The sequence below is a fragment of the Malaclemys terrapin genome, chromosome 20 (genome assembly GCF_027887155.1).
Source record: "Malaclemys terrapin pileata isolate rMalTer1 chromosome 20, rMalTer1.hap1, whole genome shotgun sequence".
Taxonomy (NCBI): Eukaryota; Metazoa; Chordata; order Testudines; family Emydidae; genus Malaclemys; species Malaclemys terrapin.
Window position 1 is genome coordinate 13,884,667 of NC_071524.1, and position 21,275 is coordinate 13,905,941.

At 49.2% G+C, this 21,275-nt stretch overlaps 1 protein-coding gene across 1 annotated transcript in view; it reads left to right on the forward strand.

Annotated features, from left to right (window-relative positions):
- Window positions 1–21,275, forward strand: part of PPP5C (protein phosphatase 5 catalytic subunit) — a 43,318-nt gene that overhangs the window by 1,062 nt on the left and 20,981 nt on the right. Inside the window, exons 2-5 of the mRNA XM_054009825.1 lie at window positions 13,815–14,056; window positions 14,794–14,941; window positions 18,901–19,022; window positions 19,442–19,507. Coding sequence (XP_053865800.1) covers window positions 13,815–14,056; window positions 14,794–14,941; window positions 18,901–19,022; window positions 19,442–19,507 — 578 coding nt within the window. The remainder of the gene's footprint in view (window positions 1–13,814; window positions 14,057–14,793; window positions 14,942–18,900; window positions 19,023–19,441; window positions 19,508–21,275) is intronic.

A 21,275-nucleotide genomic window follows, 5' to 3' on the forward strand; every position in this document is an offset into this window, starting at 1 on the left:
GTGGTTTACCCTCACCGTTAAAAATGCATGCCTTATGTAGGATGGATGGAAGTGGGAGGCTTGTGGGGTCTAGTCATTAGAGCAGGGACTGGCTCCTGGTTTGTGTTCCTGGCTCTGCCAATGGTGTGTGGGGTGACCATGAGCAGGATGGATCCCTGCTCAGCGTTTCAGTTTCCCTATGTGTAAAATGGGGATAATGATACTGCTCTGCTCTGTACAGTGTTCTGAGATCTGCTGGAGAAGAGCTCAGGATTATCACCATGGCTATTATTTGTAGTTATGTGCAGGGCAGAGGCCTCATGCCAGCGGTGGAAGCACACTGCCCTACACGCTCCGCTCCGTTTGCAGGGGTGCCAACAGAAAGGGCATTATGGTTTCAGAGCGAATGCTTTCCCCTTCTCTTGCTCTTTATCCAGGATCCCCAAGCAGTTTGCAAGGATTTGTTAATTCGCCGCTACATCCCCCTGGGCCTCCTGATTTCACAGCTGGGGAAACTGAGCCATGGGGTGGGGGAGATGACTTGTTCAGGGTCACCCAGGCAGTCTGTAGCAGAGTTGAGAGTAGAACCCAGGAGTTCTGGCTCCAAGTTCCCTCTTCTAACTGCTGATGTCTGCTCTACACGGGAAAGCTTTATGGGTATAATTATTGTGACTCGGGAAGTGATTTTTATTTTCTAACTGAAATAGTTACACCAGTGCAAGCCCTAATGTAGAAGCAGTTACACCAGGATCACTTAGGAGAATAAACTATATTGGTCTACGCTCATTTATACTGATATAAGTGTGTCCACCCAATAGGGTTGTGCTGTTGTAACTGTGCTGGCACACTTAAAGTGATTCAGCTTTGATGTGTAGATGTTCCCTGGTACCCATCACTGGGGTATTAAATCAGAGTAAGAGAGGCTGAGCTAGCCAAGGGCCTCAGGATGTGTGGGTGGGGTGGGGGGGAGGGTGTTCAGCTGAAGTGACTAGCATAACGATCTGATCTGTTGATGGGGTTAGTGTTAGAGGAGACGTTGGTGTGTCAGAGGGTTTGTTTACATATGGCGCTATTCTGGAATAACTCCATGGTTGAATCAGTTTAAAATAAAACCAGTGAAAACCGTGTGTGTGGACACTCTTATTTCCATTTAAACCAGGCTTATTTCAGTTGATCTTAAATTGGTTAAGAATCAGTTTAAATTAACCAAAAGTAAGCCCCTCTTAAATCAAACATCCACATGGCAGATTAAAACTTATATCTGGTTTAAAATCAGATACAAGTTAAACCAATGCAACATTTTTGTGTAGACAAATCCTTATTCCAGAATAAGACCATCCACATGCACAGTTATTCTTTTAAATTCACATCCTACCTTATTCCAAAGTATCTTATGTAGACAAGTTCTTATTCTGGAATAAGAGTGCCTTTTTCCAAATTAGCTTAGGCTACATCTACACTACAGGGGGGGGGTCGATTTAAGATACGCAAATTCAACTACGCGAATAGCTACGTATCGCAGCCGACTTACCCCGCTGTAGGGACGGCGGCAAAATCGACCTCTGCGGCTTCCCGTCGACAGCGTTTACTCCCACCTCCGCTGGTGGAGTAAGAGCGTCGATTCGGGGATCGATTGTCGCGTCCCGATGGGATGCGATAAATCGATCCCCGAGAGGTCGATTTCTACCCGCCGATTCAGGCGGGTAGTGTAGACCCAGCCTTAGTCTGTTTTGGAAATGGATTAAGCCAAACCGGAGCAAGGCCCTCTTGTTCTTGGATAAGAGCGTGCACACGTGTTCCATTCTATATGCATCCGAAGAAGTGGGCTGTAGTCCACGAAAGCTTATGCTCTAATAAATTTGTTAGTCTCTAAGGTGCCACAAGTACTCCTGTTCTTCTTTTTGCACACGTGGAGTTATTCCTGAATGGCTGTTCTGCTTTAAATTCACACCCTACCTAATTCCAGAGTGACTTTCATGTGTAGACAAGTCCTGAGGTGAGGTGAGGGCAGTACCATCTGATGCAACAGAGGGCATATTCTCTCAGGGGAGGATTTGTGGAGCTGAGCTTAATAGTGAGTGAGATGAAATAAATTATTGGAGGAAGCGACTGGCGGGAGAGGGAAGACATTGCGGATGGGCGTCACGAATAGGGCACTGGTTCCCATAGGTTCCCACCTTGTGGCTTGGTTCTGAATGCTTCAGAAGCCGCCTGGCCTGTTTCTTTGGCATAAACAGGAAGAGACTGGCTGTACCCTGCCAGCTGGGAGCCGCCTGAAGAAATACTTTAACTCAATTGTTGCTTTGCTTAACTTCCCTCTTTCGGTATTTGGAGGGGTTAATGTCCAGTCTGAGAGCAAACATGGCCCTCTTGGAATAAGCCATGTGTGTGAGCTCTTTAAGGCCACTTGTCCTTAGCCCTGAATTTCTGTCCATGGGAGTGTGTGGCTGGCCTTGTGCTGAAGAGACCCCATCTCCTCAGCTTTGAGAGCTTTTCAGCAGGAGATGGCCTCCTTTCTTCCTTGCTCTTCGTCAGCCATTTCTTTATCACTGTAACCCTCTTCTCTGCAGGCAGCCCTTCAGGGGGAGACTGGAAGTCATTTCCCCAACCCCAGGTACCGCTCTTACCTCTAGATATGATCTCTCCGGGGCAGGATGGAGGACTATGAGGAAGTCTGTGCTTCCCGTCCTGGAACTTAAACAAACCCTGTCACTGCCACTGAGTCTAGGAACAGTGGATATGCCAAACTGGATCAGACCTAATGGGGGGTAGTTCCAGTTTCCCATCTCTCCCCAGTGCTCAGTACCAGCTGCTTCAGAGGAAGATGCAATGGTGGAATTAACTGATCAGAGCAGAAGGTTCTTCCCCATCAGTCAGCGATTTGGCTCTTGCTGATAACACTTCTAAAAAATGCTTTGACTTGTGTCTAACCGACGTATGGAGAGCAGCAATAGGGAAGTGTATCTATCTAGAAGCGATCACCTGGCTTAGCATCTGGTGAGATCATGTGATCAGGTATGTCTTTACTAGAAGTGAAGCCCCTAAACTGCACACACAAAGTTCCACGCGTTGTGACTGGTTCCCTTGAGTTCCGTGGAGTTGCTCTAATGGTCGAAGTTAAACGTGTGTAGAGGAAGGACGGTACAGTGATCGTGGCACTCTAGTTTAGGACTGTAGAGACACAGGCCTAGTTCTCTGTGCTGCCACAATCTCCCTGTGTAACCTTGGAAAGTCACTTTGCCTCTCCGGGCTTTGCCGCATTGGGGTGTTGTGGGAGTATGTACACTAAGTATTGGGAAACGCTTTGAGATCTAGGGATAAAAAGTGCTGTACAAGAGAGAGGTATTATAGAATCATAGAATATTAGGGTTGGAAGAGACCTCAGGAGGTCATCTAGTCCAATCCCCTGCTCAAAGTAGGACCAACACCAACTAAATCATCCCAGCCAGGGCTTTGTCAAGCCGGGCCTTAAAAACCTCTAAGGTTGGAGATTCCACCCCCTCCCTGGGTAACCCATTCCAGTGCTTCACCACCCTCCTAGTGGAATAGTGTTTCCTAATATCCAACCTAGACCTCCCCCACTGCAACTTGAGACCATTGCTCCTTGTTCTGTCATCTGCCACCACTGAGAACAGCCAAGCTCCATCCTCTTTGGAACCCCCCTTCAGGTAGTTGAAAGCTGCTATCAAATCCCCTCTCACTCTTCTCTTCTGAAGGCTAAATAACCCCAATTCCTTCAGCTTCTCCTCATAAGTCATGTGCCCCAGCCCCCTAATCATTTTCGTTGCCCTCCGCTTGTCTCTCTCCAGTTTGTCCACATCCCATCTGTAGTGGGGGAACCAAAACTGGACACAATACTCCAGGTGTGGCCTCACCAGTGCCAAATAGAGGAGAATAATCACTTCCCTCGATCGGCTGGCAATGCTCCTACTAATACAGCCCAATATGCTGTTGGCCTTCTTGGCAACAAGGACACACTGTTGACTCATATCCAGCTTCTCGTCCACTGTAATCCCCAGGACCTTTTCTGCAGAACTGCTGCTTAGCCAGTCGGTCCCCAGCTTGTAGCGGTTCATGGGATTTTTCCTTCCTAAGTGCAGGACTCTGCACACGTCCTTGTTGAACCTCATCTGATTTCTCTTGGCCCAATCCTCCAATTTGTCATTCTGGACCCTATCCCTACCCTCCAGTGTATCTACCTCTCCCCCCAGCTTAGTGTTATCTGCGAACTTGCTAAGGGTGCAATTCATCCCATCATCCAGATCACTAATAAAGATGTTGAACAAAACCGGCCCCAGGACCGACCCCTGGGGCACTCCACTTGATACCGGCTGCCAACTAGACATTGAGCGTTGATCACTACCTGTTGAGCCCGACAATCTAGCCAGCTTTCTATCCCCTTATAGTCCATTCATCCAAGCCATACTTCTTTAATTTGTTGGCAAGAACACTGTGGGAGACCGTATCAAAAGCTTTGCTAAAGTCATCTTATCCAAGTTCCTATTTTTGGTTTGATAAAACTTCTGGTTTGTGACTTGCAATGAATCGGCCACTAGGGGGCTTCCTTCACAGCCCTTTAAAATATACGGTATTAATGTCTGGAGGCGTCAGTGCTAAGAGGGTGTCAATAAGATTGCAGTGATTTCAGAGAAAAGCAAACAAACGGTCAAGGGGCTGGACGGGAACGGATTTATAGGGAAAGGCTGAGAGAGGGAAACTTGCCTAGTTTGGCCAAATGACCACAGGTGGGGGGGTGGTACATAATGACCTAGTCACATTCATGGCAGAGAACGTTACTGCGATACAAGGGGATGAAGCAAAGCAAGGGGTGAGTATCAGGGAGAAGTTTCCTGGATAACAGGATCTCAACCCCAGGAAGGGATGGAAATTGTATCGGAACGGGACAAAGCCCTGGAGGAATCACCATAGTGAAGGGAAAGTCTGGGCCGGAGTGCCATGCTGGATTCAGTGCGATGTGGTAGCTTGTGCCCTTCCCTGATTTCAGTGACCTCTGTGTTGACCAGTGACCTCATTTAAAAGGTGATGGGTGGGGAGGCGGGGGTGCCCAGGCTGGGCATCTGTCCATGCCAGCTTGCTCCATGTAGAATGGGGTGCCAGCCAGCGAGCGAGTGTTCCAAATACAGCAGCTGCTGTGTCCTGTGGGAAAGCAGCAATCAGCCAGGGCTCTGCTGGGGGAGGAGGAGCTGGGTGCCTAGTCTTCATCAAGGGATACAACCTCCAGGCTTTGTGTCCAAGGTCTGGTCTACACCGGGGTGGATTGATCTAAGATACGCAACTTCAACTACGAGAATAGCGTAGCTGAAGTTGACGTATCTTAGATCGACTTAGACTGACTGACTTCGCGTCCTCGCGGCGCAGGATCGACGGCTGCCGCTCCCCCGTCGACTCCGCTTCCGCCTCTCGCAGCGGTGGCGTTCCAGATTCGATGGGGAGCTCGTTCGGGGATCGATTTATCGTGTCTAGACGAGACGCGATAAATCAATCCCCGATAGATCGATCACTACCCGCTGGATTAGCGGGTAGTGTAGATGTACCCCAACTCTGGGCTGTCCAGGCTCTGCAGGGTATTTTGGGGGGCTGTTCGGTGACTTCAGCCTGATCTCTCTGGGAGGAAGCGGTCAGCGTGCGAGGGGCTCTGTGTGTTGTCAGTTGGCGAACATGTGAGTTTTCTTCATAGGCTGTCCCAGCGATAGTCGGTTCAGCAGACCTCAACAGTGCTATCCAGAAAGCCCACAGGCTCGGGTTGGTGGCAGAAAGGCTCGGCTAAGTTTATTGTCTCCAAAGCACGTGATCAGCGTCCCATACGCTGCACAGGTGCACTGCATGTATGCTTGTGACAAGGTACCAGCAAGTTCAACGTCAAGTCATCCCTTAAGCCAGTACAAAGAATCTAGGGGTGGTACCTCGATATTTATGGGATGAAACAAACAGCTTCTTCCATACCACCTTCCGTGCTTCCTGACATCTGCTTATTACCTCCCCTTGTACCTTGCTGCTGATGTCTCCCAATGCACAAACCAAATCCTTGACCAATTCTTTCTGTACCCGTCAAGGCCAGCCATTTTTTGTACTGTTAATGTCAATAGTCGCGTAGCATTCACACAGCTACCACCCATTATTCTTTGTGCAGCCAGCCTGGTTGATTTCAGAACCTATTTCTGTCACCAGGTGCACACCAGGGTGGATAAAAATCAATGATTTTTTTAAAAAATGTAAACAAAATCAGATTTTTTAATTTAAATAGAATTTTTTCATAAAATGCTTTTTGAGGAAAGAACCTACCTAAAGATAGTTTTAATTAAGATACATTATAGCTCAAAGATATCTCATCATGGAATAGGGATTATAAATTCTAATTCTATAGTATAAGACAATATATTCATGTCATGTTTAAGAAAAGTTTTGTAAAGGAGTTCCAATAGTTCATGGATTAGGGACCCAATTTTATGGGGTTCCAGGGGCTTCTGTATAGATTATTTAGGTTAATCTTTCTATCTACCCAATGGGACTCAGTGCTCAGTCTAGAAGATACCCTCAGAGATGCTTAGTTTTGCAGTTCTCAAACTGTGGATTTGTGTTTCCAGAGATAACGTGATTGTTAACCGCAAAAATGTTTTTAAATAAATAATATGGAGATGAGAAATAAGAGACCTCAACCCTATTGTCCCTCTGCAGATTTATGTACACAGAGTCAATCCCTTACCCCTCTCTAAAAGTGTAAAGTTTCAAAAAGTTCAATGAACAGAAGATTGTTGGGGGCGGAATAGATCTGGACAAGGAGAAGAAGTCTGGAGATAAATGTGAGAAGGGAGGGACAGGCAATAGAAACAAAAGTGAAACTGTTTGAGCAGCATATTCCAGAAGTCTTGAGGGCTTTCTGAGTGTAGTCTTCATTGATTTGAGATCTACCATACCATTCTCTCACTAGAAGGGAAAACCTATAATGGCAGCAGGCCATAAAAGAGACCCAGTTTGGGAATATTTTAATGAAGTTCCTCTACCGGTGAAGAATATGTATTAAGGTTACAACACCCAACAAAAATGCACTTTTATGTAGAAATCCATGATTAAATCGAGTTCTCCTGACTAGTGATTTAAATCATAATTTAAATCAATTTGATTTAAATCAAATCCACCTTGGCACACTACAATAGGGTTGCACATAAGTGTTGTTTACTAAGGTTCCTACACTGTTGGCGTAAGATACCTTTACTGGAGCTTGGGTCCACCTTGGGACAGCCATCATAATTTGAATATTTTTACTCTTCTTACTACTGTCTAGAAAACAAATTGTAAGAAATCTGGGGTAATATTCTTTATTTCCTGCTCCTGTATCTGTTTTATAAAAGCGGTGCCATTTAATAAGCGGGGCCATTTTTGTAGCCTTATATGTAACCACCCTTGTTTGATTATTTCAATTACCCTGTCTCCATAGGTTACCCAAGCCACTGCCAATAAAACATCATTATTTTCCAAACTATTGATTATTTACTTCTGGGGGGAATTTTGCGTCACTGCACGTGTGCAGAATTCATGGTCCCCGCATATTTCTTTGCTTCCCCACAGAAAAATGACTTCTGACGGGGAAGCAAAGGGAAGCCGCAAGAGTGGTCATGCGCTCCCTGCCCAGCAATGCAGGCAGGTTGGTTTGGGCACTCAAAGCAGCCGGCAGAAATGTAAATCACCACTAAGCGAGGAGGGGAGGCTGGGCAGTTGTGTGTGTGTGTGTGAGAGAGAGACACTGTCCCTCTCGCTTGCTATTGCGGCATGGGCATGCTCGGCATGGAAGGGCAGGGCTTTGGGGATGGTTCTGAAGAGGTATGCATGGGGTGGGCAGGCTCTGTTCCCTCAGGCAGAGCAGAATGTAGCAGCCTGCCCGCTTAGTGAATTGTTCCCATTGTTCTTAGTGAATTCCCCCAGGAGTATAAAACGGGTGTAAAAATTTCAAGAGTCCTTTACATTGCCAGAGTATGGCCTTTTAAATGCTTGTGGTGCTTTAGTGATTAGAACTGGTCTACATTTTTGGGCTGAAAAAAATTCCTATCAAAATGTGCTCCATGAACTGTTTGCTGCTGATCTTTTTGGAGATGGCCAATAGCCAATATAAATGGTGAGTTTGAGTCACCAGCCCACACTTGCTCTTCAGTTTCCTGTGATGTAACACTGAGCATACAGCTGCATTTATTTGTTGGCTAATAACTAGAAGTAAAGGGTTAATACTCGCTACATTACTATTAGACAGAGGGGGTTTGGAAATTTCTGCCAGTGCTCCCCACTCCCATTCTCCATGTATTGTACTATAGTTTAAGTAAATTACCATAATAATTGAAACCAGCTTGATTATATTGCGTTCCTTTGACAAAAAAATTGCAGAATTTTAAAAGGTGTGCAGAATTTTTATTTTTTTTGGTGCAGAATTTTTAATTTTTGGCACAGAATTCATCCAGGCCTAAGTCATTGAAAGGATAGTGGCGTTGAGGTATTCAAACCCGGGAGCAATGAAATGTATGTTATCAATGGTTATTGCATGTTGATAAAGCAACAGGTGAATACGTCGCCCAGTTTTCACTGCCTTTCCTACCCCATTGATGATGCTGTTCATTTTTAGATGTAGGTTTTCAATATCTCCTGTCTTCCATACAGACAGGCCGAGGCTTGAGCCTCCCCACATTGCGTCTGTGACACGTCTTTTTTCCCATCCTTGTCGCTTCATTAAAGGATTTTGAAAACCTTTCCAATATTGTATCTGTACCCTAATCTCTGTATTAAACCAGTCGTATTGGTGGATGTGCATAGCCATACCGGTGAAATTATAATTTGAGTGGCACATCCATCCATCCCACATTTTCCACCAGGAACTCAGTGGTAGGATGTAGGAAGATGCCCAATTCCGGCCACGGTTGCAAATGTGGCATTTCATTGATGGAGCAGTGATAGTGGTAGACTAAGTTGCGGGGATAAGATCGGTACCACGGTCGGACAGGTCCGTAATACCCTCACATGATAAATATATTTGCTAATACCTGGAAACGTTACCCAAATTCCTGTGTATAAAGCCTCATCTTCCAACTGGAGATAATTAATACAAATGGATGCACTGCACTTATCCTCTACGTTGATAAGTTACTCTGTCTGTCAAGGCCCTGTATGTTTTAATGATTCTTTCCACATGGTTCGTGATTGGGTTGACGGCTTTTAAATAAAATCAACTGCTACATCAACATTCTCATGTGGGTATGATTTAATATTAAACGGCAAAGTAAGGTTATCCCGTACTATTGCTGTAATTGGACGTTCCACTCTTTGATGTGTTGTGAGACTTGTTCCCTCTCCTGAATTCCGGTTTCCTTTTCCTTAGGTTGCGGGGATTCCTGTACAATGGGGCTGTTAATTGCAGGTGTGTCAGTGTTTTCTGTAACCGCTGAGTCAGTGTGGGGAGCTAAAGTACGGGTAACGGCTAGGGATGTAAATAGGATTTAAAAATAGTAACAGTTTAACCTGTTAAAATTCTATCGGTTAAACATTAACTGTTAAGGAGTTCACATAGGCAGGAAACTAGGGGTGCGGAGGGGTGTGCTGCAGCACCCCCACGGCTTACGCGGGGCTCCACTGCTGCCCGCACCCGGCATCCCAGCTTCCGCCCCGGGCCCAGGCTCCCCGCTAACGCCCTGCACCCGGAACTCTGCTGCCGGCCCCTCAGCCACTCTTTGATGACGTAGCCTGACTACAGCCTTCCTTCTGTTTCACATATTACATTTAGAACCGTTCCTGCGGGATGAGCTTGGCTGGCCGCTTCCAGTTCAGTGGGATTATTTGAAATTTCTACCCAAATTCTCTGGTCATGGAACGTGTCTGGTTTAGTCTTTGGGCGTTAGCCAGTCCCTCTGCATGTTGGATCACTACCATTACACTCAGAAGTCCTCGTATCCAGATTAATTTCATGACCTGTGAAAACAAAAACAATCACTTCTTGGGTTTTTTTTTTTTTTTTTTTAAAGCGGCTTAATTGTATGTATTGTAAACCTTGTTTGATTGAGGTACATTTGAAAGTGCAAAAGCCATTTTCCTGCCAGCACTCCACATCCAATTCAAACAAAATTTCATCCTCTGTCATGGGATTTCCAAAAAAACCAAACTAGGATTTGGTTGGATATCGGCCCGGCACTTGTCCATCCAACCTTTGGACCCAGCATCTAGAGTGTTTTCTTTCCTTCCTGTTCCATTTTCCATATTGTTGTGTATCTATTATTTCACCAAATAGTTAGTACCTTGTCTGTTTTCCACCATATTCATGCTTTTCCAGTTAACTTGTCTGACAGGATAAGGCCTACTTAATTCAACGGTTGCCATTTGATTCCAAGCTACTTGTGTTAATGCCTGGGGCGCCGATACGGCCCATAGGCCCAAATTTAATAAAACATACAGTTTAAGCCCTGAACTCTTTGAACTGCATGGCGTGTTTCCACCAAGGTTGGTTCTCTCTTTTGACCAGGTACAGTGATGGTCCCAGTTTATTTATAGTCTGATGTGGACCGGGCCATTCCATTTCTTTTTGGGTGGTGGGACAGTTTTAACCATTAGTTAGTCCCTAATTGCCACTATTTTCAGGAAAGGCTTGATTCACTTTTTGCCGGTGCTGCGGCTGACCCCTGGACCGGGCCCAGTCAATATTTAAAACTATTCATCCAGGTTTTTGTGGCCAATGCTGCTATGGCTTCCCAATCTGGGGGATATAATAGATTTTCTGATGCAGGCATAGGCCTTCCAAACAGTATTTTATGTGGCCTAAGCCCAGTCGTATGGTTTGGATGACTACGGATTCTCATGGGCACCCATGGGAGATCCAGATCCCAATTTGTGCCTAGTTCATCACGTACCGTAGATAACTCAATTTTAAGAGATTTATTTATTCTTTCTACTTGTCCTCTGGCCTGAGGGTGGTATGGGATATGCAATGGTAAGGGAATACCAGTCCGAGCTCCCATGCTTTGGTACATGTCCAATAAATGCTGGCCCATTATTAGAATCGACACTGTGAGGTAAACCGCATCTAGGAAATACTTCTCTCATTAAGGCTTTGCGGTGAGATTGCTACCTTCCTTTCTTGTGGGGAATGCCTCCACCCACTTACTGAAATGATCCACAATGACAAACAAAAATCAGTTCTTCCTAGATGTTATAGGCAGTGGCCCTACAAAATCCACCCGCAGGCTTCAGAACAGCCCTTTCGAAGCCTGATGCATTAGCTCACCTCTTCTTTTTCGTTGTGCAGGATCTTGTTTTGCACATGTTAAGCAGCGGTGTGTATGCATTTCCATGTCTTCCCTTATCCTTGGCCACCAGCCTATAGCCTCTTCTAACTTGGGGTGTCCCCCTCCAAGAGAGTCACGTATCCAGATCACTGATAAATGTCGTCGTTGCTGTGGAATTACTAAAACCCAGTTGTTCTCTGGATTGGCCAAGAGTAAATTCTTTTTTATTTATTGCAACCCCGTGCCGCTTTGAAGGGCATTCTGAAATCCATTGCTTGATAAGTCATCTTGCATTTTCTGCAGCGTCCGTGTTCCTTCCTGATTTTCTCTACTTCTCTTTTGTTCTTCCCTTGCCCGAGCAGGGGTGGTTACAGCTACAGGGGTGGTTTCACACAAAGTATCCTCAATTGCTGCTGCTTTGGCTAATCTATCTGCTTGTTCGTTTCCCCCACTGCAGTGGCCCCCTTTTTTTTAATGTGACTTTATTTTAACCCTTCTGACTTTCCTTTTTTAATAGCTAATTGCCAGGTTCTCTAATCTTTGCCATAGTGGCTTGTGTTTAATCTCAGGCCCGTCCGTTCCTGTACAGTTTGTAGAACTCTACCAGGGAAGGTAGATTGTCACACCTTTGTACACGTAGTCCGAATTGGTCCCAATAATGACTTTACAGACGCTCCCCGACGTATGCAAGCGTTCCGTTCCGGAACGCCTTGCGTAACTCGAATTTTGCATAAGTCGGAAACGTATACCTGACCATTACGCCAAAAAAACAAACAAACAAAACCTTCCTATTTCTAGGTTATGGAACTTTTTCCGTAAGTGCGGATTTGCGTAAGTCGGGTTTGCGTAACCTGGGGGGCATCTGTAGTTTGTTTTCCTTTCATTAGTTTTCACACTTCTCTGAGTGCAGCTTACGTTAAAAGCACTCCTGCAGGTGCAATTCCCCGTGATGTTCCTACATCACAGGATGGTTTTGAGTTACCCGAGTAATCATTTGAGTAAAGTTATTCTCAAACCCAAATGTGTGGGTACTTAAAGAGCCCAGTAGTGTTTGAAAAAGCAACAGCTCCTCCTCCAAATGGATTCCCACCTCTTGCAGCAACTGGGAACGTTTGGGTCTCCGCAACAGAAATTCATTACAATTTTGGAATGGTTCCCACTAAAGCAGTTGGTTCATTAATCTTTAATGCATCAAGTTGAAGTGTGAGTCCACTGGACAGACTCCAGGCCACGTTTCCCCACTGTCCTTTTTGAACGCGTGTTCGCTTTGCACATCTACGTACGTGTGAGTTTTCACTGCATGCTGTCCCATCTCTGCACAGATAGTTGGTTCAGCAGACCTCAGTAGTACTACCCAGAAAGCCCACTGGCTCGGTTCAGTGGCAGAAAGGCTCGGCCAAGTTTATTGTCTCCAAAGCACGTGATCAGCGTCCCATACGCTGCACGGGTGCACTCGTGACAAGGTACCAGCACGTTCAACGTCAAGTTGTCCCCTAAGCCAGCACGAAGAATCGGGGGTGGTACGTTGATATTGGTACGGTCAACAAACATCTTATGTACCACCTTCTGTGCTTCCTGACATCAGTTACCTCCCCTTGTACCTTGCTGCTGATGTCTCGGACAAAACATCCCGATTCATCACTTCTGTCAAACCATCTTATCTTGTGCTCAATTAGGGTGGACCTGGGTGAGTCTTCTCTTCTGGGATGTGTTTACATGAACACCCAGTGCCTAGGCTTCAGGAGCACCTGGGTCTCCGGCATGGCTAGCGGGGCTTTGCCAAGTTCATGTGCCGCATGGTGAACTTGTAAGCAAGTGTCTGTTCGATGACAGGGCCTGACGTTGGCTCCTAGCATGGCCTGACTTTGCTGACAGTGGTTCAGGCGTCAGGTCTTGCCCCAGGCCCCATGCTCCAGGCTCTCTCCCTCTACTCCACTGTACTTCAGAACGCCTCTCTGAGGGGGCTGGGGGTGGACGAAGGCTTTATAGGCTCTGCCTTCCTCTCTGGGCCTGAGATGTAGCACTGTGGGGCTGGGCCAATCCCAACATGCTCTGCTTCAGGGTGGGGAGGGGCCCCCGGCCACGTTCTGGCAAAATCGCTGGGGGACGGCTTGAGTTCTGGAGAGGTGCAGGGGAGCCCTGGGTGCCTGAGGGCTGTTGTGAACGCTGGATGGACCCGTAGGTGCCACCTTTACAGTGGGGAGGCGCTGCAGGAGTGGGAAAGGGGCCCTGTTGGCTTGCCATGGCTGGGGCAGGCAGGCTCACCCCCTCTGGAAGTCCTGGCTGGCACCGCTGGGGAGGTAGCTGGCAGTGCCCTGGGGAGAGTGCCCTGCACTGTCACTGCTGAGGTGGGGGAACTTCAGTTCTGCTGACTCGTGCCCTCGATCCTGACAGGCGCGTCAGAGAGAGCTCGGGGACAGCCCAGGGCTGTAGGCCGCCTCCTGCTGCTGTTGCTGCCCCTGAATGGATCTGTTACCCCCGCAAAATCCTCCTGGGTCCCCCGGTGCTGCTCGGTCCTGGTCATCCCGCTGACGCCCCGTCTCTGCTCTGCTCCCCCACCAGGCAAGGACTATGAGAACGCTGTGAAGTATTACAGCGAGGCCATCGACCTGAACCCCTCCAATGCCATCTACTACGGCAACCGCAGCCTGGCCTACCTGCGGACAGAGTGCTATGGCTACGCGCTCTCCGACGCCACCAAGGCCATCGAGCTGGACAAGAAGTACATCAAAGGCTACTATCGGCGGGCGACCAGCAACATGGCCCTGGGCAAGTTCAAGGCCGCCCTGCGTGACTATGAGACGGTGAGTGCGAGCCGGGGAGCTCTGCTGGGAACCCAGCGTCAGCGCCGCGGTCCCCTCCGGCCTTGCAACGCTCTGCCTCGAGTTCTGCCTTTGCCAACACCTGGTCGGTAACGTCACTTGGGTGTAGCTGAGAGCAGAGCTAGCCGTGGAGGGCGTCTGCACCCAGGAAGGTGATGGGTTGAAACGGGGTGGGGGACAGGTAGGACTGGGATGAACTGAACAAAGGGATCTTTAGCCCCTGTCCTGGGGAATGTTTCCCATCAGTCAGGCAGGCTAGACTGAACTGTCTCCCTGGGGAAAGGGAGAGGTCCCATCGTTTGGGACACACAGGTGCGGTGATGTCCAGAAAAATAGTCCCCTAACTTCTGCCCCATGTGTGTCCAGGTCCCGCCTGCTCATGGTTCCCCCAGCAGTGTTATAGTGCCACTAGGTGGGGCGCAGGCCCCGCCTCCCTCAAACAATAATGACGGTGCCTTTTAAGGGGGTCACCGTGTTTTCAGTGGGTGAGACTAAGCGGTGTGCCCAGCACTACAGAGCTAGGGGAACCCAGGAGTCCTGCCTCCCAGCCTGCCCTGCTCTAAGCACTAGGCCCCAATCCCCGCCCAGAGCCAGCCTAATGCCAAGTCTCACACTTCCCCGGGCCTCTACTTGTCATGCCCCTTTGTCTGCCTTTCCCTCCATTTCTCCCTCCTACCTGACGCTGACCTGTAATGGACTCTGTGCTTTCCCCCTTCCAGGTGGTGAAGGTGAAGCCAAACGACAAAGACGCCAAGATGAAGTATCAGGAGTGCAACAAGATCGTGAAGCAGAAGGCATTTGAGCGCGCCATTGCCAGCGACGAGCACAAGCGCTCTGTGGTCGACTCCCTGGACATAGAGAGCATGAGTGAGTTGGGCTGCGGGGCTCCGGGCCTGGCTTCTCTGGTCACGTGGATTCCAGGGGTGCTGGGGGAGAACTGGCTAACTTGAGGGAGGGGCAGTTACCACAATCTCCCGGAGCAGCGCTGGGGCACAGCGGGCTAATGGAACCCTTGGATGTTGAAACGGAGATAGTGAGTAGGGGCCGGAAGGGGCTTTTCCCTCTGTACCCGGCCTTGGCGAGCTGACGCTGGATCCTGCGTCCAAGCTCTGGTGCCTGCATTTTAAAAAAGGATGTCGCAGAATTGTCGAGGGTGCAGAAAAGAGCCAGGAAATGAAGGGCTCTGATGTCTGCGGAGAAAGGCAGAACGGGGACCAGTGGCTGGCAGGTGAAGCCGGAGAAATTCCAGCTGGAAATCGGCGCCAAAACCACTGGAACAAACAGCTCAGGGAAGTGGTGGGTTCTCCAGGCCTTGATGTCTCCCAGTCCAGCCCGGCTGCCTTGCTGAAAGACGTCTCAGTCCCACACAAGGGATTAGGCTCGGTACAGGGGAAATACTCCGGCATGCGCTGTACAGGAAGTCAGAGGAGACTATGATCTGGTCTTGCTTCCTATTGCATGGATATCTTGCCATAAGTGCCTCGTGAACGATGCATGTCTCATGAACGCAGCTACCAAAAGGTGTGGCTCTGGGCCTAATATAATAGCTAGTTGGCCTCTGTGTCGCCTCTGCTCTGTGTAGTTTTAATCTGGGCTCTCACGCCACGATCACCCCACCACACCTTGTGTGTGTGATCGGCTTGAGACTGCAAGGACGTTGCTGGAGAGGAATATGTGTGTAGGATTCCGAGAAAGCCGGATCCCATGCGCCTCTGGCATCCTTACAGAGAATTGGGGCAGGTTCAGGGTGGTGTTACCCTGACCACAAAGGCTGCTGATTCATGACTAAAACCCAGGATTGGAAGCTGGAAAATCCTGGTTGCTTTTGAATCTATCTATACAGTAACATGTGCTAGGGATCAGCGCCCCCGTTCTGCCAGGCAGTGCATGTACACAGTGAGTCAGTCCTTGCTTGTGAGAGCTTGCAGTCTGAACAGATGAGGTGAGGGGGAAAAGGAACAATCGCTATCCCTGTTTTACAGATGAAGAGCTGAGACCCAGAAAGATTAGGGATAAATCTTTCAAAAGTGCCTTAATTCCATTTGTAAAACATCCAAAGTCATGGAGACTCGGGCACCTCAGACCCTTAGGACAGGTTTTCAAAGGGATTTAGGCACGTAAAGAGGCAGATTGGCACCTAGTGGGATTTTCAGAGGCACCTAAGCAGGTGAAATCAATGGGGGTTTTGGCACCTCACCTGCCCAGGCACCGTGGAAAATCCCACCTTAGTTAAGCACCTAGCTGCATCTTTAGGCTCCTAAACATCTTTGAAAACCCAGCCCTGAGGGACTGAGCCACCCAACTCCTGTTGATTTAATGAAAACCTGTGTAGTCACTTCTGAAAATTCTTGCCCCAGACCACACAGCGAGTTCATGGCGGAGTCAGGAATTAAACTCAGCTCTGCCAAGTCCCGATCAGGGGCTGTAACCCTCTCCCCCGTTCTCCTGCGAGTATCAGAAGGGCCCGTGGCAGGGACGCAGGCTTCCCGACTCTGGAAACCAGACTCAACTGGTAGCCCCTCGGAGTGAGTGCCGTGCCGAGCTTGTAAAAAGGGGTTCTGCCAGAAGAGCATTGTGGGCTGTTTTCTGTCAGCGACTTCGATCAAATTTGCTTCATTTATAAGAGCAAAAGGCTCCCTCTTCCCCTTGATGTTTCAGATGTCTCAGGAAGAGGCCCAGGTAGTCTGGTGGCTCGGGGAACCAGGCTGTAGGATCAAAGCCATCTATTTCACACACCACGCAGGTGAGGTGGCTTGGCTTTGCTCTCTTCCCCCCCCCCCCCCCTTTTTTTTTTTTTTTTTATGGATGAATCACCCAAATCATTTTTCCTCATAACCTTCTGGCTTCCGGGCTATTTACAGACATTCTGGGGTCTTAGATTTGTCAGCCTGGTCCTGTGTCAACCCAATCAGTCGGCATGGCAAGAGAGGAATGTGTGTCCTCTTCCAACCAGAGAGCGCCAGATTTATACAATCCGTGACTTGGCAGTGTCCTTCATAGGGTGTGTTTGGGGGAACTGCGAAGGCTGTGGTGTATTGGCTGTGGAGGGGGGTGTCTGGCTGGAGGAGTAGAAGATACAAACTCCGGGTGCCTTTGGGGGGTCTACTGAGAGCTAGGGTACAGCTGAGAGTAGGGGGGCGCTAAGGTGGCTTTGAGCCACTTTTATGCCCTCCCAATCTTGGGGTGCTTCAGGGGCTGGAAAGGCCCCACCGGCATATCTTAGATAGTCCTGGGGGCCAGTCTAAGTCACAGCACTATAGGTTGCGTCCTGACCCCAACACCCCCTTATGCCAGCGCTTCTGAAAGGGTCCTCTGCTGACAGCCTTACAGCTGTCTTCCACAGTGCCTGCACCGGGGAGAATCCTGGCCTGGCTGGATCTGGTGGGGTTTAGGCCCCTTTATACCACTTTGGCTCTTCTGCGTAAAGGGGCTGGAGCGCCGCTGATGGTTTCACTCCTTTTCACTTCTTTGCTTTCAAGGGTGTGTCTGCGGAAGATAGTAGATGTGTTGTCACGTATTGCAGGGCAGACAGCTGGCTGGGAGCCACTGGATTAGCTCTGGTTGATTGGGGCTCTTCACTTCCAATTTTTTGGTTCTCTGAGTCAGACCTGACTCCACAAACTGCGGTTAACTTCCCTCACCCATAAGTGAACTTTGTCGTGCAGGACAATAAAAGTCACTGCTTGTGTAAATCGAACACACGCTGTTGGGAATTGGACCAGCATTCCTGTCTTGCTGAGCTGAGGGAATGGGGTGGGTTCCAAGGTGCTACAGTCATACAGATAATATGGGGAAAGGCCAATAAGTAACTAGGCCGCAGCGGTTGGGAAAAGCTGAGCCGTTTAAGCAGTGATCCCAGGGTGTCTATAAATAGCCCTCCAGCTGGAAAAATTACAAGGAAACAGGATTTTCTGACTCCAGCATCAGAGCAAAACATCACCTAGGCCAGATTTTTCTGAAGAGCTCATGCGATTGGGTGCTGAGATCTCTTGAAATTCTGACCCTTTGGGGGCACCGATTCCTCAACTTTGTTGCCGGGAGGGATTGTTAGGTCTGATCTACTGTATAACACCCATCCCACTACCCCTGTGCCGAGTCCCTTAACATATGATGGGCTAAGTGTCTCTTCCGGAAAGGTCTTGACCTCAAGCCGTCGAGAGATGGAGAATCCACCCCTTCTCTCGGAGTTGGTTCCAGTGGTTAATTGCCCTTGTTGTTCAACGTTCGGGAAGAGGAGCGCTTACAAATTCCGAGTGCCGGCCCCTTTACCGGGCAAATGGCTACAGGACCATCCGCCCCCGTGTTGATTTCAGCTCAGCAGAGCTTTGTGCTTGTGGTAGGAATCAGTTCTTCCTACCTGAGAGCAGCTCCTGTGCCCGAAACATGCATCTAATCCGCTTCTCTGCCTGTCCCAGCTCAGTCTCCTCTACCAGGCTCCCCTGGACAATTCATGGAGGGTTTTTGATCAGTGTCCCTCTGTCAGGTGAATGTCTTTGGTTCCAGGGCCTGTTTGAGCCGATGGGGCTTCATCCCATGCTGCGTCGAGCGCCCTCTGGAGTGGGAATCAAGGGGACTCCGCCTCTGGCAGGATCAGTCCCCTGACGACACTGCCTTTGGCAGCTTCGGCGTTTAAGCACTTGGAGCTGATGCACGAAGGAGTGGATTCCTGTGCAGCTGGGGATGTGTAGGGTGCAGCTGGGTGGAAGCGGGCAGCCCGTGGAAGCAGCAGAGGCGGGTGGGGCAGTGCCCGCAGGGCTCTGGATTATTGGGTGCCATCCTGTCGCTAACGAGTGATTCTGCTCTCCTCCCGTCTCCGCGTCTGCCAGCCATCGAGGACGAGTACAGTGGCCCCAAACTGGACAACGGGAAGGTGACGCTAGCGTTCATGAAGGAGTTAATGCAGTGGTACAAGGATCAAAAGAAACTCCACAGAAAATGTGCCTATCAGGTAATTGCCCGCCCGCCCTGCCATAGGGCGGGAGGCTCATGCGTGGAATCCTGCGCCTCTTCTTCAGAAGGAGCTGGCATCCTCTTTCCCGGCTGTGGGTGACAAAGACTGCCGCGGCAGGCCGACAGGAGTCCAGGGTGTAAAATGGAGCCAGCCAGTGTCACCCTGTAACATAGAGGGAGCCACAAAGACTACATGTCCCAGCATGCAGTGCTTCCGAGTCATCGAGATGGCACATTGCATGCTGGGAGCTGGACTGTCCATCCTGCGCGTCAGGCCCCTTGTTTGCAAGGCCAGGGACTCGCCCAGCAAGTCGCTGGGAAAGGGCGGGAGACAGGGCTATCTCCTGTGTATCTGGAGATAGGGCTGTGTCGTTCATTTCCTGCCCTTGCTAACTCTTCCCTTTTCCCCTTGGGCAGATCTTGGTGCAGGTGAAGGAGGTGCTTGTCAAACTTCCCACACTAGTAGAAACCACGTTAAAAGAGGTGGGTATCCTTCTCTGCAGCTTGGGGATGGCAGGTCCTGGGATGTGCTCTGTATAACGGGGGGGGTGGGTTCGGATCCCAAACCCGCAGTGCTGAGTGAGCAGAAGCTCCGGTGGCTTCATACCCCAGCCCCACAGGCTGCTTGGGGGCCAAAACACCTGTGGTGTAACTTGAGCCACGGCCTGCCTGCACTGCCTATGAGCAGCTCTTCAATCCATGCCATGTCTCCTCCCACATCTGACCTCACCTCCCTTGGCGCTTGCCCGGCTAACCTGTATGGGGCCCTGGAGCAGTGGAGATCCATCCCTGGCCGGCTAAGCCGCTTCTTGGTGCAGCATGGGGCAGTGGAGTGGGAGGGGGAAAGGTGTCCAACCCTGATCTGAGAGCGTTTGCAGCTGGTTGAACAGCTGTTTAACAGCTTTCCGGATTGCAGTGGGAGGCTCTGACCTGTCTGTCCTTTGATCCACCCATTGCTGTTGTAACCAGGGTCAGAGCCCACAAAGGGGCGGGGTTGTTTGAAATAGGCCATGGTCTTCCCCTTGAGTTACATACTTCCTGCCTTGCCCCAGCAGGGTGATGCCGTTATCGTTGATTCAGATGCATGTGATTCCAACCTCCCTCCCTAAATTCCTTGATGCAGTATAGTTATAGCTGTGTTGGTCCCAGGATATTAGAGAGATGAGGTGGTCCAATAAAAGCTATTACCTCACCCGCCTTGTCCCCCTAAATTCCTGCTGGTCACACTGGACCCAGTCTTCTCCTTGTGTCTTCAATGCGTGCAGTGTTATTGTGCCCTGTTAATCAGCTGCCATGTCCAACCCCAGAGGTGGTTGCATTTCACCACTGATGTATTAATTTAGATGGAGCATATGGGCCCAACGAGTCAAAAGCGTTAACCTGGCCCTGCAACTGTCCGACATTAAACAGAATTAAACAAGGTGTGGGGACCGCAGTCTGCTTAGCATCACGGCAAGCGCATTATTAAACGGCATTTTAATCTTTTATTCAAGATACAGAAAAACAGGTTGAAATGTAAAATAGTAAGTCGAGCTTTCATTTTAACAGCATCCCTTGTTCCCCTTCCCTTTAGCTGGACAGATTTTAGAAAGAAACTCCCCGTCTCTGCCGGTCTTTTAGAAGGCATTACAGATGGTAGTTACTGTACCTTTTGGGGAAAAGAGACAAAGTTAGTTGAGATGCGCTTGAGCGGCCGCTGTTAAAGTCTGAAAGAGGAGAGGAGACCAGACAAACAGCCACAAGAGGAAAGACAGAAAAGGCAGCTTCTGTCTGCGGTTAACTTTCACTTGCAGCCTCGCTGCTGGAAAAACTCATGCCCAGCCCCTGGTCTGATCAGCCACTCTGAGACCTGGCAAACTCGTACCAGCATCGGGCTGTTTAGGGCCTTACTCTGGGCTGCCTCTTTCTGGTCCCAGACTTACAGCAGTGTTGGCCGGCTAAGCCAGACTCATTAGACAGAAGGAAAATGGAGAGAGACAGGAAAGAGAAGAAATAAGGTAGGGAAGGGAAAGGGCACATTGGAGGAAGGAGACAAAGTCCCAGGTAGTATTCAGGATTTAGCCGGAACTGCTGGAGGTGACATCTGGCTTCCTCTCTCTGACCCGGTCTGGTCTCGGGATTGGGATGACGACGTTCCAGGGTCCCAGGAGATGGTGGGCGTAGCAGTCATGATAGTGAAGCATCTGTCTGAGTCAGCCAGCCTCACGGTTTCATAGATTCCAAGGCCAGAAGGGACCATTGCGGTCATCTA